Source organism: Juglans regia, chromosome 9, assembly GCF_001411555.2.
Source record: "Juglans regia cultivar Chandler chromosome 9, Walnut 2.0, whole genome shotgun sequence".
NCBI classification, from domain to species: domain Eukaryota; kingdom Viridiplantae; phylum Streptophyta; class Magnoliopsida; order Fagales; family Juglandaceae; genus Juglans; species Juglans regia.
In genome coordinates, this window is record NC_049909.1 from 17938769 (window position 1) to 17963903 (window position 25135).

General features: G+C 34.8%; 3 protein-coding genes across 6 annotated transcripts; 2 read left to right on the forward strand and 1 right to left on the reverse strand.

Moving 5' to 3' along the window:
- Positions 1 to 234: 234 nt before the first annotated feature.
- Positions 235 to 7043, forward strand: LOC109014251 (protein BREVIS RADIX-like). 3 transcript variants are annotated; one of them, XM_018996639.2, is made up of 7 exons: positions 235 to 342; positions 737 to 874; positions 1775 to 1919; positions 4663 to 5063; positions 5353 to 5482; positions 5980 to 6317; positions 6600 to 7043. In XM_018996639.2, exons 3-7 carry the CDS (start codon positions 1815 to 1817, stop codon positions 6676 to 6678), a joined length of 1053 nt encoding a protein of 350 aa, XP_018852184.1. In that variant the 5' UTR covers positions 235 to 342; positions 737 to 874; positions 1775 to 1814; the 3' UTR covers positions 6679 to 7043. The 3 variants fall into 3 exon arrangements, with proteins under 3 accessions (XP_018852184.1, XP_018852182.1, XP_018852183.1); XM_018996637.2 differs by having other exon boundaries at positions 5977 to 6317; positions 6600 to 7039; XM_018996638.2 differs by having other exon boundaries at positions 248 to 342; positions 723 to 874; positions 5977 to 6317; positions 6600 to 7039.
- A 557-nt stretch (positions 7044 to 7600) lies between these two features.
- Positions 7601 to 8892, reverse strand: LOC109014250 (protein PAM68, chloroplastic-like). The gene is made up of 2 exons (XM_018996636.2): positions 8545 to 8892; positions 7601 to 8286 (listed from the first exon to the last, which is right to left on the reverse strand). The coding sequence occupies exons 1-2, from the start codon at positions 8626 to 8628 to the stop codon at positions 7741 to 7743; spliced, it is 630 nt and encodes a 209-aa protein (XP_018852181.1). The 5' UTR covers positions 8629 to 8892; the 3' UTR covers positions 7601 to 7740.
- A 5367-nt stretch (positions 8893 to 14259) lies between these two features.
- LOC109014249 (cyclin-dependent kinase F-4-like) lies at positions 14260 to 24056 on the forward strand. 2 transcript variants are annotated; one of them, XM_018996634.2, is made up of 19 exons: positions 14260 to 14389; positions 15771 to 16020; positions 16144 to 16195; positions 16291 to 16871; positions 16950 to 17028; positions 17127 to 17195; positions 17279 to 17368; positions 17467 to 17605; positions 18117 to 18219; positions 18921 to 18973; positions 19074 to 19140; positions 19394 to 19502; positions 20029 to 20094; positions 20321 to 20389; positions 20535 to 20598; positions 20691 to 20804; positions 22083 to 22114; positions 22844 to 22922; positions 23452 to 24056. In XM_018996634.2, exons 4-19 carry the CDS (start codon positions 16864 to 16866, stop codon positions 23667 to 23669), a joined length of 1359 nt encoding a protein of 452 aa, XP_018852179.1. In that variant the 5' UTR covers positions 14260 to 14389; positions 15771 to 16020; positions 16144 to 16195; positions 16291 to 16863; the 3' UTR covers positions 23670 to 24056. The 2 variants fall into 2 exon arrangements, with proteins under 2 accessions (XP_018852179.1, XP_018852180.1); XM_018996635.2 differs by having other exon boundaries at positions 16291 to 16479; positions 23452 to 23977.
- Positions 24057 to 25135: the final 1079 nt, after the last annotated feature.

A 25135-nucleotide genomic window follows, 5' to 3' on the forward strand; every position in this document is an offset into this window, starting at 1 on the left:
CTACGCCACGTGTACAAGCTAAGCTATAGATCCCGCCCTGCCCTTCTGATGAATTAGACATGTGGACCTGGTTTACTGTATTCCTTCTTCCCTGCTCCGGACCCATTCGTCACTCTTTAACGGCTTTCCCACTAACAGACTCACTCTTTTTCCCGTTATCGTAACGGCGAACCCCAACGTCGTCAAGTCCCTTCTCTACTCTATAAATACGGCGAAATCCCAATTCAAACGAGACTCTCACCTTACTCTGTAAAAACTTCGAATTCCTACCCAGAAATATCACCGGCGTTTCGTCCCCGGCGAAGATTTTTCCTGGCCTATCTTTGCATTTAGCAGACCGGAGTGAGTATTTTTTTTTTCGTCTTTTTTGGAGTTGAGTTTCTTCAGCGAAATCCAGGGGATTTGATAGCAGCAAAAGGATGGAGAGATCGAGAGTTCTTAAAAAAAAAAGTGTGATTCTCTTATGCTCTCTTTGGTGCTCGAGAAATTTAATAATTTCATCGGGTTTTATCAAGAAGAGTCATTACAAGGGAAAAGACTCCAAAATTTCTCTCTCTTTTTAGAAATCAGTTTCGCTGAACTTTCTCAGGAACCAAACTGAATGTTGCTTTTGTTTAAAAAAAAAAAACAGTTTATGAAGATTTGGATTTGCTTTTGTTTCTCCTTTGGACCACCATCCATTCGATCATGGTTTTGCATCTTCATGTTGATGAAATGTCAAGAACTTTGGTTGCAGGAAAGATATATAAGAGAGGGCTGCTTTTGAAGAGTTTACCAGTTCGGTGATTGAGACTTTGTGAAGAACGGTGAAAGGAAAGAGAGACACGAGAAGAGGAACAGTTTTTGCCCTTTGGGAGTTGGGGTTGGCCTTCGGGTAAGTCGTTTTCGTGTGGTTCTAATGTTGCAATCCAATCTCAGAGCTAACGTTATTCTTGCTTCCTCATGTTCCTTTGTCCTCTCAACCACATCTTTCATCCTCAGACCAAAACAAAAGAAAAACAAAAAAGAAAATACATATTTTGTCTGTCTAAGTTGCTTTTTTGTCGTTGGGATTCTGGAAGGACAAGGATCGAAGTGATTTACAGTACACGAAAAAAAAGAAAAGAAGAGGGATTGTCAGAGACAAACTTGGGGCTTTGCACAGACAGCACAATCCTTTCGATTCTTTTATTCGGCGGGGAGAGGGAGCCTTTTGTTTTGTGGGTTAAAGCAAGCACGTAAACCACAGTAAATGAGACCACTTTCAATATGCCTTTGCCCACATTTTGTTCTTTTCTTTTTTCTTGTACAATTATTGATTCACATATCTTAACTCACTTTCTCAGACTTCTCTGATCCCGAGCCGCCCCCCCCCCCTTCTTGTGCCTCGCTTTACTCTTCCTCTCCAGGAGGGACCAACTTTTTCTCTCGAAACGAGGGAAAAAAAAAGGGAAAGAAAAACTCATACAGAATTCACAACTTCATTGGGTTTTTTCCTGACTGAATCGAAGCTCCATTAATACTATCTCTCCAATAAACTGTAGCAAAGAAAACTAGTTGCGTTATTGTTTTTCCTGTTTTTTATTTCATCTGTATTATATACAGGAATGATATGCATCAACTAATATTCAATACTCTATATTTATAATGGAGTGTTTTTTAATAGAGTATGAGATATTTTTAAGTGTAGTACGTAAAATAGTAAACAGTAATCGATAAGAAGAATTTTTCATTACGTATACTCTGCTTCATTATGTATACAGTTTTTAAATGCAAAGGTTTTGTTGTTTTGCAGGGGTAATAAAGGAGGAGGTAATTAAACGAGGGAGGAGACAATGTTTACGTGCATAGCGTGCACGAAGCAAACGGGGGAGGATGGTGGAGAGGAAGGAGCGCGTGGGAGTGGCACCCCAGGCTCCGTCAAAAGCCTGACGGCGCAGGTTCCTAATCCTACACCTCTCTCTCTCTCTCATCTCTCTTTCACTCTAGGTGCTTGCCTATCTCTGTGTTCAGTTGTTGTTGCGTGTGATGCACTGTAGAATCTACTTTTTGTTCGTTCTTTTATTCGATTTCTCTCACGTGAGATCCTTTACGTGCCAAGCTCTTAACCCCCTGCCCCTGGCCCCTCTATTCGATTTCTGTCACGTGCACCACTCTTCTTGTTTTTAACATCTAATTAATTCCATCTAATATTCTTTATTCTTTCCTATTGTTCCAATCAATAATACGTGCATGATTGCCATTCCTCTATTATTCATGAAATCGGCCTCCATTTTTGGATGGAGATAATTTCCTTTTTTAAAAAATAATAATAATAAATTCAAAATATGAACATGATAATCTCTTTAGCAGAAATTCAAAAGAAATTCGTTTGGACCCAGAAAAACTTTAGCAGTGGATGATCAATAGAATCTCATGTATAGCTTAAACTTTGAGCCTAGATTGGTAAAAGGTGCATGGGACGTCGGTACGTACGTGCATGAGAGCCAGTGGGGAGGCCGGCTGTTTTTCTCTGCATTTGTTTTTCTATCGATAACGAGGCTGTTTCTATGAATGTTTTGGCCCTCCAAAACTTATGGCGGATGGAGGCTGGAGATAACAATTGAAATTGTATTAGTTTTGTCTCTTTGCCTTTTGTTTTGGTCAAGTCTTCCTAGTTGTGGCAAATTTCCTAGAGAGAGAGAGAGAGAACCAGATTACACATCGACCAGTCGTGGGAATCTGGTAAAAAAAAAAGACAAAGACAGAGTCGACGCACACCAAGAAAAGGACTATCCAAATAGGTATCTTTGTGTGAGACCCACCGCTGAATTCTTGTCGTTTCTACTGTATTTGTTTTGAAACAATTAGGTAGCCAATTATATGATGCAGAAAAAAAAAAAAAAAAACTGTGGGTGACAGACCGACCAAGAGTCAGGGCATATCAGAAAAAGCACCTATTCATTTCAGACTGTGTTTAGACTATATATCAGCCTTGACTGTGGCCCTTCCTTCACTCTGTCTATATTATATGGAAAATGATTTACCTACGACATATTATATAATATATTGTATAATAATATGTTAAATGAAAAATATTATTATAAATTAACTTATAAAAATAAGATGATTTTATAATAATACTCCTCATTTAACATATTATTGTATAATATGTTATACAATGTGTTGTAGGTGTATCATTACTCATATTATATTAATGTGTTATCAGTTATCACTACACCAATCTCAATTATTATTTTTTCCTCTCTAAATACATTCTTTGAAGCAAAGGCCATTTTAGTAGACAATTTTAGCCTTGTGTTACTGTTTTCTGTGATTTTCTAGGCCATGGATTTAGCTATATCCCATTGAGTAGGACACCTATCTTAGCAAACAGTTTAGAAGCCATGCATGCCATGTGTTTCTTGCATGCATGCCATCTGCCAATACCAACTCTAGAGCTCGTTTAATTATGAGTAGTGTTTTATATATTTATAATTTTACTTATAACACTTATTTTATTAATTTTTGTTTTAAATTTAAATTTTAAATTTAAATATTTTCAATATATCAATATCTGACACGTGGAGAAGTAAATTTTTTATAAATTTTTTTTAAGTACATTTAATATTTTCCTTTAATTATTACCCTTTTATTGGATTAAAACCTACTCAAAACCCATAGTATAAATTAATAAAGAAAACTTATCCAGTCAAAAGGACTCAGTATCCGTACGTTGGCCTGACTGGCTTATCCCTTCTTTACGAGTGGAAGGGACCGGGTTCACATGTGAAAGGAGAAGATTACTATTGCCTATGTCAATTTACTACAATGCATACTTTACATTATTGACCTTTTGAAAGGTTGAAAATCTTTCCTGCCATCGACGATCTATGGATTGAACTTTGTTACATGTTCCTCTATCTTAGCACCACTCTTGTAAATACTCGAGTACTTGGAGGATTTTAAAAAAAAAAGAAAAAAAGAAGAAGTTAAAAGGCATTAATTACACGTTCTTATTTACTCCCCATTGTCAAAACTTGCTCGTGTAACCAATATTTTCCAATATTTTTTTATGTAGAGTCAAGAGCAAGAGTGTGCTTGATCTTCAGATGATTCACTGCCATTCTTTTCTCTCTTCTTTTCTTTTTGAATTGTTCTTCCTAATCTTCTCCACTCATATCATGTACTACAGATTTCTGTCCAATCTGTACTGGTAGTATTTTTTAACAAGAATAACTTGGGTGAGGATCGTCCATACTACTCTTCTATATGCACGAGCTAGCTACCGAGCATCCAAACGATGCAAGCTTGGTTTATTGTATTTAGGCCACATTGAGTGCTGGTGTCCTACTTCATAGCTACATGAAACATAAGCCTGTTCTTAGCTCGTGTGGATCATGTCGTATGCTTTAAGTTCTTTCCATCTACTATTGCATATATATAGCAAATGATCAGTAGAAAGTTTTTCAAGACTACCTTTGGTATTTGTAGATTTTGAGTAAATTAGTTATGAACATAGAAAGATATCTGCAAATTGCTTGTCCATTTCATGGAATTGCACCATCTTTTTTGTGGCTTGCTGTTTGCATAATCCTCCATTACTTATATAATCATGTTATAAATTTATAACATTGAACTTTTTATCATGTGATAACCATGTTTGCGCACATTTTATTAAGCATGGATTTCAATAATGTGCAGATCAAGGATATGGCATTGAAATTCTCTGGTGCATACCGGCAATGCAAGCCCTGCACAGGCTCCAGCAGCTACAAGAAAGGCGGCCATCGGCCTTACCCAGACTTCGATACGATTTCAGAAGGGGTTCCATACCCCTACCTTGGAGGAGCAAGTGCAAGCTCAACACCTGCATGGGACTTCACAAGTCACCACCCCACAACAAGATCTGACTCAAGATTTAGTGGGGTATTGAGAGGTGATCAGACTCCTAGAGGAGTGTCTGTGTCTGCACAGTCTTGTGATGTGGTGTTTGAGGATGAGGATGAGCCTAAGGAGTGGATGGCACAGGTAGAACCAGGTGTTCACATCACTTTCGTGTCCCTTCCTAATGGTGGAAATGATCTTAAACGAATACGCTTCAGGTATTGTGAGGTTTACTTCCAGCATCAGCAAATTTATCCCTGTTAAATTCAAAAACAAAAGCAATAAAGAAGAAGAATGAAGTCACAATTATATTTTTCATCACATTGATTAGTTCTGGTTCCAACCTGTGTAATATTTGTGGTAGCTTGTTTAATAACTCGCCCACTTGAAAACTATATAAGTACATACATATGAAATGGGCCTTGGGACCCCAAATTTCTTCAGAAAGCTTGAGAATTACACTCTCTGCATCCAGAAACTGACATTACTTGGTATTTCAATTTGAAGCCGAGAGATGTTTAATAAATGGCAAGCTCAGCAATGGTGGGGTGAGAACTATGACCGAATCATGGAGCTCTACAACGTCCAGAGATTTAATAGGCAAGCTCTTCACACTCCCCCAAGGTCTGAGGATGAGGTAAACACATTCTAATGCCATCGCTTATTACTTGATCAGATTATAATAATCAGGCGATAGGCTACTCACTAATAAATTCCAGACTTGAGTCTATCCATAAGGAAAATTCTACGTACCACGCTACTCATTAGGTTCATCTATTCATAAACCTATGCAGTCCTTCAGCTTTTTGGAATATCAACTCCATCATCCAAAGTGACAACATTGTCTTTCCTCAAATCATGCTAAAACCTTGTATATATATATGAAACATAATTTCTCATCAATTGGGAAGATGGACCTAATGGTCTATAAAGCCGGTGAGGATTTGCTTGAGTAATAAAATAACAAGCTGAAAAAAAAAATTGGCAGTGTCTCGAATATTTATCTCCCCATCTGTGTGCAAGATAGATGATTTGAGTGTCCTATAATATAATATACTAAAAACATTTTTGTCTAGTTATATTCATGAGGGTAATCCCCAATTACTAACGGATACTTTTACATTTCAACAGCAGAGAGATTCTTCATACACAAGGCTTGGATCAGCAAGGGAAAGTCCTATGGCTTCATCATTGAACAAGGAGTGGACACCAAGGAGCCACTATAGACCCTCTGGAAATACAGGGTATTACCCAGCTGATCCGTTGGATCATGGTGGTGGCCACCATTACAATGCAGGATCATCCATGGATGCATCGCGGACGACAACCTCTTCTCGGGATGAAGCTTCAGTTTCTATTAGCAATGCCAGTGACCTGGAAACTGAATGGGTAGAGCAAGATGACCCTGGGGTGTACATTACCATCAGACAGTTAGCTGATGGCACTAGGGAGCTTCGGCGTGTCAGGTTCAGGTAACCAAATTCATTTGCATTTATATCATAACTCCTTGTTGCATCATTTGGTCGCCAAGAAATTTGAGGAAGAAAAAGAGTTATGCAACTTAATTGAACAAGAGTTCTAACTCTTAAGCTCCAAAAATAACTTAATTTTCCTCAGCTGCCCAATTCACCATATTATATATATATATATATATATATATATATATAAAGGCAGCTTTTGGCATTTTAAACAGACCTCTTTTGCCTTCAAGGGTGAGGCAGCTTTTGACAAGTTTTGCATTTGTATTTGCACAGCCGAGAAAAGTTTGGAGAGGTGAACGCAAAGCAGTGGTGGGAAGAGAACAAAGAGAGAATACAAGCTCAGTACCTTTAAAGATTTGATTTAAACGATATACATTACCACAGATAAAAGTATAAAGAAGTCAGGGTGCATCTGCATGCTGTATTGCAGTTAGACACCACAACTGGGTTATAACCATGTGTTCTATCATAACCTATTATGATGGCTCTGTTTTGGGGTAAAAAGGCTCGTTTCCGTGAGATGTCCAGATGGGTCCTGTTTTTTCTTTGTTTTTGTTTTTATGATAATGGTCACTATTTAGTGAAATATTTTTGGGCCTACTTTTTTTCCCACTTACATATAAGGGTTTGTTATTTGATACACAAATTCGAGAAATGGAATTGAAATCATTCCCGGCTGTATGCACAGATTTCTTGTAATGCTGATTTTATTCTTTAGGAATATTTTTTCGATTATATTGTATAATAACAAACTCTTAAAATGGATGGAGGAAAAAAAAAAGAAAAAAAAGAAAAATAGAATCAGTTGTGCTAGGGTGCCGCCTAGTGCCCCGTAGGCCAAATTCTCCTTTTTAATTTTTTTATTCATATTTTTTTAATATTTTTATCAACATTTTTAAAAAATATAAAAAAAATATGAATATACTACTAATAGTCATTTTTTTAATCAATAAATAAAAAATATATATAATAAATAAATAAATGCATGAGCGGTCAGAGACAAAATGGAGCGACAAAGTAGTATTTTTAAAATAGAATAGACTATAAGCCATGCTAACTTATTCATTCTCCTGGCTTGGGATTAGATTTTTGGACCTTTATTGCCATAATCTGATTTGGGAAGCAATCTTGGTTCTGTAACATCTTAGATCTATTTGTTCAGCTGGGGCTGCAAGTAAGAAGGCTCAAGTATGGTGTTTGATTTTGTGTCTGCAAAAGTCAGCTTTGATTTATGGGGTAAGGCTTGGCCTACGGCTGCAGAAGAGAGGAAAATATAAAGAAAACTGAAAACCTATCCTAGAAATTTGGAATCATGAATGTACATATTTAAAGTCCATCAAAGTTACTTTAATGGTTTGAAAATGGTAAAAATATCAGAAGGCAGAAGAGGTGTGATAGAAAGATAAATCCTCTACTACTCTCTTCCAGATCTACCCCAGATTGACTGCCAAAAAACAGGCCAGTTCTTCTGAGCTTCATTCCAACCTAAGAGAGAACCTTCCCTCATTGGATCCCAGCTAGAGGATACAATCCCATAACTCACCCCTAAGAGAGCAGACCCAAAGAAGAAGAATGACACAATGAAAGGCACCCATGTGGGCACATCAATCTTCAGTCCAACTTTCAGATAGTAAAAGAATGGGAAGAATAAAAGCCCCATGAACAGTGGTATCCCTACTGAGAAACCCATCCTGCTCATCATCCTGTTGGTCACTACCTCTGGTATTACTCCTTGATCTGGCCCTTCATCTTCTTCTTCCTCCTCTTCCTCTTCTTCATCACTGTCATTATCTCTCTTTGGCTTCTTGGTCTTCTTGGTTTTCCTTGGAGACGGTCCAAAGCCTCGAGGACCTCTCAAGGTTGCAAAGAGTGATAAAGTTGGCCGGGACAATTGAGCTCGGTTTTGGTGTAGTTTTGGGAGGAAATTGGGAATTGGGAGGATGCAAATCTTTCGTTCAATCTGCAAGAGAATATGTGTGTATATATATATATATATATATATATATATATATGTAAGTATTCATACAAATAAAGACAGCTGATTTTACCAAAAGGAATGAGATTCAGCAAATTATCATACTATATTCTTGCCCAGAAAGTGAGGACTAGAGAAGGAAAGTTCCTTTGTCCCCAGTTATCGATATCTTTGTACGTTCAGTCATAGTATAAGAAGACCCAATTTCCAACTTTTTGAGTAAAGTATTTGGAGGGATTTTACCTTGTGGTAAGATTTTGGATTGAACTTGGGAGTTATAAAAGAAAGCTTGAATGTCGATGAAGTTGCCTCCGAAATTACAGCCATTAGCTTCTCTCTTATCTCTAGCTTTCCTGTAATATCGACTCGATCTTCAATTAAAAGTTAGACGAAGAAGAAGAAGAAACTTTTGGTTTGAGAAAGAGAGAACAGGGTTACGATAACTAAGCTCGACGAGATATTTCAGGGTTATTTCTGAGTTGCCATGAGAGAAAGAGAGAGGTGAGCTTTGGAAAAGGATAAGGTTTGATAAATTAGATGAGATATTGTCAGTTCCTCAAGCCTCAAGTGGCGTCGAGTGGAACTTAACGGTCCTTCCGGCTGTATCCGCATCTAAAATTATTCCATCGTCTGGTTTCACGTATGGTCTTTACGGGTCTAATCGATCTGGTTTAGCTATTGGGTCCATCATAGATGGACCGTTAGCTATTGGTCTGATTTGGCTTGTGAATTTTCTTTTTCTTTTTCTTTTACAAGCAAGCTAATATAAAAAAAAAAATTAATTAAATTAATAGAATTAAAATTAAATAATTTCTTTAATATTTTATATATGTTTAATAAATATTAAATAATTTTATTATATATATATGATCAATAGTGATCAATTTGATAAAAATTATATAATTAACTCATACAACTACTATATAAAATAATATATTATATATATAAAATATTTAAAAATATATATACATTAGGTCGGTCTCTGTCCTATGTAGTTAGGTAAAAAAAAAAAAAAAACACTCTGAGACGACCAATAAGACTATTGGTTCGGTCTTTTAGCCCTAAGTACATATCATCTCATCTCACATCTCATCTTAACATTCAAACACAAACACTTTTTAATTTTAAATTTTTAAATTTTTAAAATTTTAATCTAATCATTACCTAATTATTACAATTTTTTCAAACTTACATACAAAATATACAAAATAATTCAACTTTTTCAAATTCAAAATGAAAATAATATTAAAAATTATATTCTAAAAATATTTAACTTAATAATATTGTTATTCAACTTTTTTTTCTTTTTCCAAAATCTCGTAAAACATCTTAACTCAAATAATTTCATTACTATTCACAAATTATCTCACTATTATTCACAGAGTTATCATATTATCTCATTTGTGTAACTAAGCGAGATCTAAGTGAATATACACTTTGATTTTTTTTTTAATATTTTGAGGTATTGAATTCTTATAAAATAATTATGAAATGAGTTATTATATTTACAAATTAGCTTGAACTATACACTGTCTACATCGTGACACATTTAATTTGCAAAATTTAAATCTGTAAATTTTTCTTACAAATTAGATTTTGCCAAATCTCAGTAATATAAAATGCGTATACTCCATACCGACTCATGAATATATATATTTTTTAATATAATATTTTTATTTAAAATTGTAATGAAGGCTGTGTATAAAATTTTTATTTTTTCCAGGCATTATTTTAAACACAAATCTTATGTTCTATCGTAACTTTTGGTGATGGCTCTGTCTTGAGTAAAGTCTCATTTCAGTGAGATGTCCAAATTGGGTCGTTTTCATGATTAGGGCTCCCCACTTACACATTGGAGATTTTATGTGATGAACAAAGAAATGAAATTGAAATCATTCCCTATTGTTTATAGATCTTGTTCTTTTTCCTTTTTTTTTTTTTCATGTCTTATGAAGATGCTTGTGGTTTTATTGTTTAGGCTTTAGAAATTAGAATGAAATGAGCTATGAAATTTGTTAATTTAGTCGCCACCTCATAGTAATTCTACTCTTAGGCCTCTCAAGTCTCTAACACCACGCACAATGAGCGTTTTTTTTTTTTCCTACAGTAAAACGATTCGTTTTCTCTACTCCCCACATTTTTCCCAAATTACTGATTTGAGTTTCTCCTCCCCACCTCCCTCCATGATTCGCCCCTTTGCCTGTGTTGCAGTATGTCTGCCACAACCTTTCATCGTCGATAACTCTGATTGACCAAAGAAACTCAGATTCGGCAGGTTGTTGTGCTGCTATGGTATAAAGATCCTCTTTTATATATAGCTTATCTCTCTTTGGCAATCTCTCTCTCTCTCTCTCTAAAAAATTTCAATAAAACACAGATAACACCCACATTTCTCTACAAACCCGAGTCGAATAAAGTTGATGCTTAAGTCGCATGAGCACAAATAGAGTTGAGTGAAAAAACTTAAATTAAAAAGTTGATGCTTTGTCAATCTGAGTCGCATGAGCACAAATACACACATGCAAATGCAATGCACAAGAGAAGTGCAGTGCATAAACTTGAGTGAAAAAAGGATAATGGAGATGATGGGTTAGGTAGCAACTACTAACTTTGAAAAAAGAGTTCCAACGACAGTGTTGCTAAAAAATAAAAAAAGAGAAAAACTTTAACTGAGGCAACTTCAATAGAGAGAAATCGACATTTTTCATTTGATATACTGAAATTTGTTACTTTATGATATTGTAGAGTATTGTGCAGTGTCTCTAAGATCCAAAATTTTTGGTTGTTATTATTTCCTCTAGAGTTTTAAGTCTATGAGAAATTGAAAATGTTACTGTGCAGAGGGAGGGGGGTAGCAAAGGAGGAGGGAAGGGGGAAGGCAGAGAGGGAACTCGATTATTCGGAGGGAGAAGGGTAGAGAGGGAACTCGATTCTAAAGCATTAGACCGTTTTCAAATAAATCGGTTTGCCACATCATTAATATGTGATGTATGCATCTAGACCGGCCTAAGAGTAGAATTACTCTCTACCTTGGGCTAATATTTTTGGACCTTCATTGATTTGGAAAGTTTGTTGGTGTTGCAATTTGATAGGTTTTAATTTTAAGTTATGATACTTGTAAATTGATATTTAAACGCACTATTTATTATGAGATCTGTTATAATTTTAAAAAGAGTCAATAAATGACTTTACATAGAATTTTTCTTTTATTTTTGACATATAAATGGCAGCTTGAGGTTTGGCCTGCAAGGTTGCAATTGGAAATTGAAAAACAGAGCCCCTCCCGTTTGGATAGTGAGGTGTGATGAGATGAGATGGTTTTAGATAAAAATTAATAATTGAATAAAATATTATTATAATATTTTTTTATATTATTATTGTTCAGGAATTTGAAAAAATTGAATTATTCATTATATTTTGTGTGAGAATTTAAAAAATTTATAATAATGAGATAAAATCATTTGTGTATCTAAACGAGGCCATATCATGTGTTAGTCATTGGAGATAGATGGAGGAACACAAATCTGACCAAAATACCAAAACATTGAAGTCTTGTGGGAGATGTTTTTTAAAGTTGTGCACCAAATAGGCGTGTGCGTTACACTTGCACCGAATAACCAACTCGATGTCGGATTCATGCCGCCACCTTTGAGTGCAAATCCATTCACCTTTGTACCTCACCTCACCACCCACCGCATATTCCCATTTTAGTTCTCACCAAAACCATTTCTCTCGTCCCTTCATTTTAGAAGTTTATGTTTTTTTTTGTTCATTAAGCGCTTTTATACAATTAAGCCATATGAATCAAGTAAATGCATCAATGCCAATTTTGTAAACAAAATGTGTGGCAAATTCACAATTTAGTGATTTTCCTACACTATTATTATTTATTTTATAATAATGTTAGATACAATATTAGGGTGTATAAATTTCGTGTATTCCATTTGAAAAAGGGTGAAGTCTACCATTAAAAAATTAAAACTTTCATGTGTATCATATTTACATACTTTTTTAAAAAGGAACGCAGTACTTGCACATCTTAAAACTGTAAATATCATTTCTTTCCATTTTAACATCTCTCTAAGTCATTTGGCTCCAAATGAATTTATTATATCGGTGGATCTTGTCAGAATGTTTAAGGCCTTGTTTGGATAATCAACTCAACTCATATTATTTAATCATTATAACTTTTATAAACTTTTAAACAAAATATAATAAATAATTCAACTTTTTTAAATTTTAAAATAAAAATAATATTAAAAAATTATATTCTAACAATATTTTATTTAATTTTAAATATTTATCTCATCTCATTTTAACTCAATATCCAAACTTTCCCAAGAATAATACTATTCAACCAGATAGGTTTCGCATTTAGTTTATAATTTCTTTTGTATATTTTTGAGTGTTAAATGACCAAATTAAAAGAGGGAGGCACAATTACCTTCAAGTTTTCAACCGTCAGCACACTGCACAACCTTCAGCCTTTTATTATTATTAAGAAAAAGTCAGTTTGCAGGCACAGAAGGGGGAAGCCGAAGGCCTTGTGCACGCCAGCCACGATGTCGTTTTGTGTTTCTTGAGTGTGCGGGACAGAAATGAAAGGGGGAAGAAATGGTGCGTTTCATTGATTGGTTCTACCCCGAAGGTAATCTTAAACTCTTCGATTGAAAATGAGAAACAAAGACAGAATTTCCTTTAGAGGCAAATCGAAATTTCCAAATAAAAAGAAGGTATTTTAGAGAAGAAAACAAGAGAACAAATCCACCGATACGATGAGATTTCCTATGGCTAAGATTGGAATTTCAAGTTGCTTGATGTATCGAAGATTGGTCGCTGCTAATAATGATTTCTATAGAAAAAGGACTACACGAGATTACCAAATCAAAACCAGAGATTGGAGAGAGAGAGAGGTGTACATTCCGAGTGATGCTGTTGCGTTTTCTTCTTATTCGAAGGATTCTTCTTGCCGCTGCGTTTTCTTCTTCTTCTTCGAAGCTCGACTGAGGATTCTTCTTCCCGCTGTGTTTCTTTTTTTTTTTTTAATAATATAATCGCTGACGTCAGCGGGGTTCACATACATGCACAAATCTGTGCCTGTATGTCGGAGTATTGTATATATTATTAAGGCGTAATTTGGTTTTAAAAATATTTAAAGTCAATCTCATCTCATAACATTTTATCTTAATATTTAAATATAAATATTATTTAATTTTTAATTTTTTTATCTAATTATTACATAATCACAATTTTAAACTTTTAAATAAAAAATAAAAAATAAAAAATAAAAAATAAAAAATAATTCAATATTTTCAAATTTCAAAATAAAATTTATATTAAAAATTTATAAAGTAAAATTATATTAACCTTTTCTTAACTTTATAATTTTTTACTCAATTTTTTTCTCTTATTTTTTAAAATTCTATAAAAATCTTAATTAAAATAATTTTATTATTATTTATAAATAATTTTATTATTATATTAATAAATTTATCATTTTATTATAACTAAACGGGACGCAAATCAACTTCCTAGGCTTCTAGAAACTATAATTAAATGTTAACAATTACTCAACATTATCTTTCTTCCAAATTGATATTATATTCCTCAATATATATATATATATATAAGTGAAAACTCTAACATTTTTATGATTTTTTTTTTTTTTTACATTACATTTTTATGAATTATTATTTATAGATATTGATTGAATGATAAATCTGGCATACTTTCCTAAAGGTAACAAACAATAAAAAAGAGCTGGAATTTCCATAATTATTGTCGTTAGTTAAATATTATAAAAACAAAAACGAGGTACGGCCACGTGATGACTGATCAACCATTGGCACATCCTGACCGTCCAATTAAAGTGAGAAAAATAAGCCACACCGTAGAAAATTAGAGCCGAGAGAGAGTTTAGTTAGGTAAAGGAATAGTAGGATCTATTTAGGGGTCTGCACGAAGAAACAAATGCACATCGGATCTTTTATTGGGGGAAAGGCACTTCGGCTGCAACGGAAGAGAGAGAAGCTCTGGATTCCAACTCCTCACCTCCCTGGCGACGGTGCTTCTGCCGCTTGGCTTTCAGGTCATCTCCCTCTCTTCATATTTTCGTATATGCGTACGTGGTCCGGATCAGATCTGATGTATTTGCCACATGGGGAAAATAGGAAGTTTTTTCTTCTTCTTTTTTATTTTTTTTTTTGGATTTAGGATTCGGTCTCGTTGAGTTGTTCTGAATTTGATTCAGGGACTGTGATTTTTTGTTTGTGTCGTTGGAGAGTTGAGATTGGACTTGATAGATCAGGATTTATGCGAATTGAATTTGGAATTTGGGATTCGTCTCAGTTTTTCGTGTTTGAAATGGATGGCTTTGTTTTGGGAAACCTTTATTTTGGCGAAACGCAGACGTTTCTATGTGGCTTTATCGCCGAGGGTTTGGGTTTTGTTACGGTATTTTTTAAGGGATATGAATTTGTTTCGGATCTGAGTTTTAGGGTTTCATTACTTTTTCAACTTGCACTTGATTTTTATTTCCACCTTATTGCCTTCATTATGTATAGAAACGGAACCGTTCAACATTTTCTCAAATTTTTAAGGTCATACCATTAGATGCGATTGCTAATGTGAACACGCATGTTGTTTATCAGTCGTTGTATCTCGTGGGTTAAGAAGTGTGAAGGGTATTTTTTTTTTTGTGAAAAATTCAATTTTCAAGTCGGTGTGTAGAGCACATTTAATACAATGTTTACATGGTATAATTTAATTTAAAAGATAAATTTTACAAATTTGAATTTTACAAATCAAATATTATCATGTAAGTGATACGGATGTAAGTGGTACGGATGATGTGCTCCACACACCAGCTTGGGAGTAGAAGAACTCTTTGTTTGTAGTTATAATTTCGCTGCATGGACTTTATTTGGCATGTAGTTTTATTTGTCCAATATTTAGTTGGAATCTGTACTCATCTTGTGTTAAACTTGTTCTCATTCATTTTTAAAATACTTTTATTCATAGAAAGGCTTTCTTTTTTGTTTTTTCAATTTGAGTTGTGTGTCTGAAGCATTTGTTTTAATCTTCTCTGTTACAAATGGTGTTAGATCACTGGTATTATTTATTCCACATACCATGTTGAGGATATTTTTTTGGTGGTTAGTCTTAAGAGTGAGCGACTGATAAGCCATTATTACCTCATAATTATTGATTTTGGTTTAACTTGTTCGGTTGATACTTAAGCTTTGGAACTGTCTATTAAATAAACATGCTCCTCTTGTTTCACTTTAATTTGCGACTAGTTTATCATTGGAACTGCTTATAAAAAAAAGTTTAGCATTGGAACTTGTTCTGCCATATCATGCAAGACTATTGTCCTGCTGATGAGCTGTAGTTATGAATTAGGTAATACTTATCAAAACTTTGTGCATGATGATTTGGTCTGAGCTTGGATGCTGTTAACTTTTTTTCAGGCTCTGCCAGGCTTGGGTTCAAAGTGCTTTAATATCTTTCTTAAGATATGGAGCAAGTGCGCTTCTGGTCAAAATGCTACAAGTTTAGGGTTTTCTCGTTCCAGGAAGTTCTTGACTGGAGGTTTCTTGTCCTTGGAGATTTTCTTCTGGTTTCCTTTGTTAATTGCACTTAGTGGTCGGCTCTTAAATGAAAAGGCGTAATGCAAGTTTTTTCTGAGATAGGTGTTGGATCTTTAGTGCACTTGTATGAGTAAGAACTCTCTCTCTCTCTCTCTCTCTCTCTCTCTCTCTCTCTCTCTCTCTCTCTCTCTCCTGCGAGGTCACACACCAAGCACCAAGCTGTTTAACTATCTAATAAATTGTTTGTTGATAGTGCATTGGTGGCACAACATCCAATCAAAACTTTTGGGAAAACGTCTTCCGGGGTACAGCATTTTATTTGTCATCATTTTTGTGATTATATTTGGTTGTTTTCTAAGACATTTAACACCATTCTGACTGTGTTCCTCTATTTAAACAGGGCTGAACTCTGCCAATCACTCTCGGAGGTTGCTTACCGTAGTTGACATTAGATAAGCAATTGCGTGGAGTCTGTGCAGACTGCACTCTTCTTGGTTGTTTCATTGTTGCTCCCAATGGGTTCCATTTAGTGTGACCAGATCCAAGTTAGCTGAAGATTCTGCTAAAAATTCTTCATAGTATAGATGAGGTAGCTATTACTTCAAGTTTTGAACCCTTGGCTGACTCTGTCTTGAGCCAGGGATCCTTCCTGTTTGTTAGACCAATCATTTCTTGTCAGGTGTTTGATTCATTACAATATGTTCTATAGTAGTTGTCCTTTCTTAGTGTCCACCCCGTGTCTTGAAGTCGTGGGTTTGGTAATAAATATGGCTCTGCAGCCCATGCATCAGAAAATTTCTGGTCTCATCCTATTAGATCTCACTGCCAAAAATTAAGGGTGGATTCAGCTGGACCAGCAAGGCAATTGTTAATATCATATGGAATTTTTCTACCAAAGATAAATGCTATTTATCTTTTGTGAGTTCTTTTACTTTCCTGAATAAAGAAAAAGAGCTGCTTTTGTTCCAGAAGAATGGAGAGGTGAGTTAGTCTGCTGTGGGACTTGCTTTATAGAGTTTGTATGACATTGTCCTTATCACAGTTTTTGGTCTATTCTAGGTTCAACTTAATTAAGGAAGTTGGTGACGGAACATTTGGGTGTGTCTGGCGAGCTATCAATAAGCAGACCGGTGAAGTTGTAAGTGGTTTTAGTTCCATTCCCTCTAGAACTCACGTCTAGAATTTTGAGTTTTTTTTTTTAAGTCACTTTTATTTCTAATGCTTCAACTTTAACAGGTTGCAATTAAAAAAATGAAGAAAAAGTATTATTCATGGGAGGAGTGTGTAAATCTGAGAGAAGTGAAGGTAATGTCATCTGCCATTTTTAATTTTTCTATTTCTGTCTTTGCTATATTGCAAATACTTCAGAAGTGTTCTTCTCATGACAGTCGTTACGTAAGATGAATCATCCAAATGTTGTGAAGCTTAAGGAAGTCATTAGAGAAAATGACATCTTATATTTCGTGTTTGAGTACATGGTAGGTGGCATTTCTGCTCTCACTAATTGCTTGCTATTAGTGTTAGAGATATATTTAGTTATCTATACATTTAATTGTTGCACTCATTTGTACTCTAGGAATGCAACCTATACCAACTCATGAAAGATAGGGAAAAGCTTTTCTCTGAAGCTGAAGTCAGAAATTGGTGTTTTCAAGTTTTTCAAGCTCTTGCTTACATGCACCAGCGTGGATATTTTCATCGTGACCTCAAGCCAGGTAATTGACCATCTTCGTGGAGGAGCCTGAATGATGGAAGAGAAACCGAAGGTCTTTATGAATTTTCTGAGGATGAACATCGACTATATCTTGCAGAAATAAATGTCAAGAAGTGTATTTTATTTTTGATTGGCACTAGGTGTCTGGGTACATAGGCCCTTTGCAAGAAGTTTTCTGGAAATGCACCTCAAAGGGAAATTCATCAGGTCTGATGGCCTTTAGAATTTTTTTGCACCCAAGGGTTCGAACCTTAGACCTAGAGGGAGCATACCATCAAGACCAAGACCCTTACCACTTGAGCCAACTCGTAGGGGGCAAGAAAATTATTTTGTGAATATGTATTGAAAAAAGACAAAGCAGATCTTGTCTTGATACATTCTGTTTACATGCTATTTGAATTCTCTATGCATAAGCCATGCACAGCTCATTTCATATTCAATTTTCATATTTGCATTTGCTGCTAGTTTCTTTTGTTGTAGTTTACAACTAATACCTACACGCGTCTTTGCAGAGAACTTGTTGGTTACAAAGGACATAATCAAGATTGCTGATTTTGGTCTTGCACGGGAAATCAACTCGCAACCACCATATACGGAATATGTCTCAACACGCTGGTAGGTGTTTTCATGTTCTCGTATTTATGAACCCCTGCTTGAATGATTGGTGTCGCGTTTTTACTGCGAGGTAGACATACAAATGAAAACCCTCCGTGGTGGCCCTCTAGAAAATTAGGAAATATCTTTGGCTTCTCCACAGAATTTGAAATACTCCTCAGCCCCAGACAATCCTTAGAAACCCATAGTTAAAAAAGATGAAAAGAAACATATTTTTAGGTCTTTTCTAATACTCAAAACTGCCTTGAATATTAAGAAAAGAAACTGAGATTTTTTTGCTACTTAAAATTTTCTCCCCAAAAATTCATAGAAGTCAAATGATAATTTTCTAAAACTCAATGGTTTTCTCAAACCTGCCTTGGGTTTATTCAACCTCTTCCTGTTGTCATTTGTTTTCTTTGTTCTCCACGACAACTCGTAAACAATAAATTGAATGTTTGTTGAGGAATAAAAGTTACTATTGGTAATCGGTGATCTTTTGTTACAACATCCGTGCTCTATATTCTGTTAGGTTGATGTACAGGTTGATACTATTTGGTGTATCTTGAATTATGATCATAATGTTCTTGCTGTTTATTGTATATATCAAAATATATATGTTATGCAAAAAGAAGAAAATAAATAATAATTAAAATATTAGGCCCCCCAACCCTAAGATGAATTCCTGGGTGTCATTGACTTCCAATATATCAACATTGCAGGTATCGAGCCCCTGAAGTGCTGCTTCAGTCATACCTGTATGGTTCTAAAGTTGGTGAGTATTTGGTTGGAATGAACCTGTGGTTCCCTTATTATGGTTGCCTACAGTTCTATTCATTTCTCATTTATGAATGGTTATGCCTTCTGACATCTAGATATGTGGGCAATGGGTGCTATCATGGCCGAGTTGTTCACTCTCCGTCCTCTTTTTCCGGGTATCAGGTACATATATTCTTATACTGAAATTTTGGTTTCTTTTTCATCTTTTGCTTATTGCAGTATTTTTATTTGCATGTCTTTTTTTCTTCGTTCATTTTTTTTATGCACAGTTTTTTCTCCTTTCTTTTCTTCTTCTGTTGGGACGTTGTCAAAGGTTATGATTTGTTGATCTGGTTTGAAGTTTGATAAATATTCAGGCATGGATCTATATTGGATAGTCACTAGTTGGTACTCTATAATATAATTATTTTTGCAGTGAAGCAGATGAGATATGCAAAATATGCAGTGTCATTGGCAGTCCAACCAAGGATACTTGGGCTGACGGACTTAACCTGGCGAGGGACATTAATTACCAGTTTCCCCAGGTCGGTTTTGCTTTTCTGGTCTGCATGCCTTGTAGAAAGTGCTTTTATCTTCGAAAATTTCAGTGGGCATTCTTAAAACATCTCTGAAATACTTGGTTGTATCCGTAAATTGGGATGTTAATTGAGTGCTTTTGGCTGGGTCTTGCTAGCCAGATTTGGTAGATACAATGATTTTTTGTGTTTTGTGTTTTTTGTTTTATGGTTTGAGTGGAGAGAAGTGAGTGGAGGGAAGCATTACTTACTTTTTGATGAGTGAGAAGCATTATTAATCCTTTGAGGACAACGTATTTTGCTACTCTATGCCTTTGTTACTTTATGGAAGATGAAACATGTAAAAACTGAGTGACCTTTTTAAGTTTTTTTGTTAGGTGACTAGAACTAATTCCATTATTTACTGTCCATGTGTGAACAGTTAAATCTCATGTTACTTATTTCACAGTACATGGTTGAGTTAATTGAACTGCTAATGTGGATTTACTCCTTGCAAAAGTAAATTTTTGATGTCGTTTGTAATTGGCCATTGTAGTTTGCTGGTGTCCATCTTTCTGCCTTGATTCCATCTACAAACAATGATGCTATCAGCCTTATCACAGTAAGTATGCCATATAAAAATACAACTTTTATCTTTCATTTTTAGCCCCTATGGTGCTGTTGCTTTATTTCTTTATTGGGCACTATCGTTGGATGATTTTATATTGTCATTTTTTATTGTTAGAGCATAAAGAAGTAAACTCTTGTATTTTCATTTTCTGTTATTATAGTTCTCATGAGGTTGCATCCGTAACTTAATACTCTTTTTTTCTCTATTTAAACATTAGTCACTTTGTTCCTGGGATCCCTTGAGGAGGCCAACCGCTGCTGAGGCCCTTCAGCATCCTTTCTTCCAGGTTGTGGTTCATCTTTATAAATCTGTGCAATTATCTTTTTCTGAATCCAAGTGAGATATATTTTTTTTGTAAGTGAATCCAAGTGAGATATATTAAGTAATGTTGTTTCATAAATTCTAAAGCCTAACTCCATTTGATGTGGCAGAGTTGCTTTTATGTTCCACCATCCCTTCGTTCTAAGGCAGCTGTTATTAGAACACCTCCCTCTGGTTCGTCTTACTCCTTGAACTGACTTTAGTTTAAGGTTTCTGGATTTCTTTAACTATGTTATGCTGAAATCTAGTCAATTTTCTTGTTGCAGCTGGAACAAGGGGGGCATTGGAGCAGCGATCTGCTAGGAGAAACTGTGGGACTTTGCCTAGTTCAAAGATTACTAGCAGCTCTCCTTCTAAGTTACACGCATCTTTAAGCACAGGTGGTTATATAATTTTGGTTTTTTAAAACATTTATGATTGACTTTATTAACTCATCTTTTGTCTTATGAGGGATGTTGGTGGATAGTTATATTATGCAAAATGAGGTTAATCTCTATGTATATTGTGCTTCAGGACTCATATCACTATGAACTTCTTAAATTCTAAGTTGCAATTGACAATGAAAATTGTCATAAGAATTGCATGCTAATAGATTAACAACAATTGTCATTTGCTTCAAACTTTTACAAGCTTCATTCAGTAAAAATGACTTGTTAATTGTATATAGCAGTACAATAAGGGTTTGGGATGGGTTCCCAAACCATTACTTATAAAAAAAAATAAGGGTTTGGGAACCCATCCCATCTCATCTCCTTCCCAAAAATTACTCAAACACGAACACTTTTCAATTTTAAATCCTAACTTTTTCATCTAATCATTACCTAATCATTAGAATTTTTGCAAAACTTTCAACAAAACACAAAAAAAAATTCGACTTTTTCAAATTTCAAAACAAAAATAATATTCTAATAATATTTTAACTTTATAATATTTTTATTCAATATTTTCTCTCATTTTTCAAAACCCAATAAAACATCTTAATTCAAACCATTTCACTACTATTCACAATTTTCTCATCTCATCTCATTTCATCTCATTCCCCAAACGAGACCTAAGTTAGGGTTACAGCTGCATTTTTTACTAAAATCTTTGTTTACTTATAAAAAAAACACCAGGGTAATATTGATTTCTGAATGCTGATGACGAGATGATTTGCAAAATCCAATGGGAAGACATTATGGCATGAACTTCCATGTCTATACTGCAGTCAACTTTTGATCATTTAAGGGCTATATATGACTTCGTCTTCATCAATATTAATGACTTTTGTTACCTTTTAATCTGATGCAAATGTTATAGATAGATAGTTTTTGAGGTCTCAGTGCATTATTGCAACGTCTTTTCAGAGTAGTAAGTGCATTGAAATTTTTTTATTGGTTGATCATTCCATGTTGATAGGGTTTTTTATGTACACTTGCATGTATCAAGCTTATGCTTTCAGGAAGAAGTGATAATACGGTGACCATATGGGTGTTTTTTATATTGCGAGTTTGTTGATCCCCTTATTTGTTTTCTTTTTGTTTTTGTGTGCATATGGTTCAAGGAGAATGTATTAGGTTCCATTATGTGTTGATTTTCTTTTGAAATAATGGTGTGCGCTGTGTGCCATATATATTCATCCTTTCCTATATTTTCATCCTTTCCAAATGTTGTTACAGGTGTGCAACGCAAGCTGGATTTGGTTAATCAGGTAGATGCTGGAAATATTTTCTGTTACGCTTTGTAGCTTGTGTAGTTTTTGTGCATTAGCAAAATATTAATTAGTTATTTTTTCAATCAGTATGAATGATGCTTTGGTTAGGTTAGTGGGTCTTATTACTTTATGTATGATTTGTCTGTGATGCTTTTTTTTTCTGAAGAACAATGGTATGGCGAAACTGATTTTGTCCTTTCAATTTTTGAGTCGGGGGTTTGTTCTTGTTATTTGGCACCCAGCTGTGCTTTCTGAATCTCTGATGCAGCCAGCATCGAGGAACAGTCTCATTTTGTTACATGTACAAAGCAGTCTCTTTTGCCCTGCAGATATTTAATCTCTCTAATGAAGTCTTAAAGTTATACTTCACATGAAATTTAATTATATGCTATCTTGTCTAAAATACCTTTCTTTTTTTTTGGAAGTGACAGAGGTGTTTGATGATTAGATATGTGTATAAATTTTATTGCATCAAGAGCATCAATTTGAAGAAGATATGTTGCCTGCCAAAGTCAATAAGACAAAAAATCAGTCAGATATGAAATAGATTGCATAGATCCGCTCCCCCCCCCACATCCAAAAAAAAAAAGCGCCACCTTTTGTCATTTTTCAAATCAATTTCATGAGGTTCATGATGATTAAACATTTCTGCGTTTATTTTAACTTTTTGCCTCATTGTTCTAAAAGAATGTCTAGTTACTAACTTTTCTCTTTTTATTTGTTAAGGATGCAATGAAGAATGATAAATCCCTAAAGAGCTCTAGCAAACAGCCAAGATATCAGCCACCAGGAAAGAACAGCCCAAGTAAGTTTCTCATCTCCTATGTTCTGTTGTTAAAAATATGTTGTTAGTTTCTTTCTTCCATGTTATTCCCTTTATTAATTGAAGTTGTCATTTCAGGTTGAATTTACTATACTATGTTTTATGTCATCTTTTTTCGGTGGAATATGGGCCAAATTTATTAGATACTGTAAATCAGAATAAACTGCTCTATTTTTCTTTCGAGGGAGGTGGACGAGATTTGGTTTTGAGTTGTGCTACTCATCATCTCCACATATCACACATCACACATTACATATTTTTATTTTTAAAATTTTTTGTTTTATTTTATTCTTTTTAAACTAATTAATTTCTTCTATTTATCATCCATACACCGACCGTTTGGTAAGAGAAAAAAATAAAAAAATTATGTGGTATGGTGTGAGGATGATGAGTAGAATTTTTCTTTAGTTTTATTTGTTTGTATGCTTTGCTTGTTTCAAATGTTTGTTTTTTTTTTAACGATTTTTGTTGTTGCCTTCGCAACTAACTTTTGGTAACCGTTGGTTTGAAGGCTCATTGAACAAAGGAAGGACAGCACGGGGAGTATTGGATTCAACTGAGAAGTTGGCAAACATGAGTCTTGGTTCTCGAAGGCAGTCTGTGGGGCAGCCACGTCCCCCTCCCATGAAGGCTGGAGTCCCCTGGATTTCTGGATCTGGAGACATGTTTCTCAAGCCTTCCAAAGGGATTCAGCCTGCTAGAACTTATACCAGGAAGGTTGCTGGATGAATAAGCACCTCGCTCTCTCGCTCTCTCTCTCTCTCTCTCTGGTGGCGTTTATATAAAATATATGTGAGATATGTGCCAGGAGTTGCCGTGTGTCGGTCGTTTTATCTACGTACGTGTGTTTTATCAAACACAACACAAACCTACGAATCAGTCCGTGTCTATTATTTTTGTTGGGGATTATATTATGGCCCCTTTTGTGCTGCTGTTGGATCGCTTTGTTTGCTACACTTACGTTGCTTTTGGTGACGTATGACTTTAATAATGCGTTAGTAACCCGGTGTTATCGGGGGGATTAAAGGACCTTTGTTGTAGCCTGCCTTGTTACGTTGCTAATAGCTGCCTGAATTTGAATAAAAAAGGGGAGAGATTTAATTCGTATAAAGAAAATTATGAAAAGTTTATAATTTAATTTAATGACACTTGTTATAATTTTCGGTGGGCATGATGTATTACATAATCCATCTTATCTGGAGACATTTTATTTCCAAGTATTGATACCTGTCAACTGAAGTTCAGCTCGTCACGCTGTCGACCAAAGCTGAAGCGCAAGTCCAATGTTGCATTTAAGTAAAGCAGCAAAACTCATAGGTAGTTAGGTACCGTAAAACATCACGAGTTACGCTCTGTTACGCTGTCCATGAAAATGCACATACAAATGGCAGCATGTGTACCTTAATTAAATAATTGTCGTCTTTGAGAAGATGGTGGGGTTCTGAACATTATCCCAATGAAAAAAATAACAACGCACGGTATTGATCCCCTGCTCTACATCCTTAAATATAAAAGCATCCTGAATGAGCCTGGTTCTCCAAATCAGGTTGAAATCACAAAGAGAACACGCCGGTCGGACAAAATTGAAAGCTTTTGTCAGACGAGACAATTGGCTTACTACTGTTCCTTGGCCGAACTCAGTTTAGTTGATAGAAATGAGATGAGATGATTTTAGATAAAAATTAAAAAAAAATATTGTTAAAATATTTTTTTTAATACTATTATTATTTTAAGATTTGAAAAAATTGAATTGTTTAGTATATTTTGTGTAGTAATTTGAAAAATTTGTAATGATGAGATGAGATGAGATAAGACACTTTCCGAATCCAAACGAATCTATACCTATTCTAATATCCAAACTCCCAACTCTCAAATCAGCTTCGTTTGTTTTTAGAAAACATCTCATCTCATCATTACAATTTTTCCAAATCTCCACACAAAATAAAATAAACAATTCAACATTTTCAAATCCCAAAACAAAAATAATATTAAAAAATATATTCTAACAATATTTTATTCAACTTTTTAACTTTAATCTCAACTCATCTCATCTCTGAAAACAAACGAGTCCTTCATCTCAACTCAAAACCTCTTTACACATGGGATCCACAACATTTTTCAACTTACCATAAATACATCTAAACTCATCTTAGGTGGGTCTCACAGAACTCACTCCACAATCTCAACTCATTACT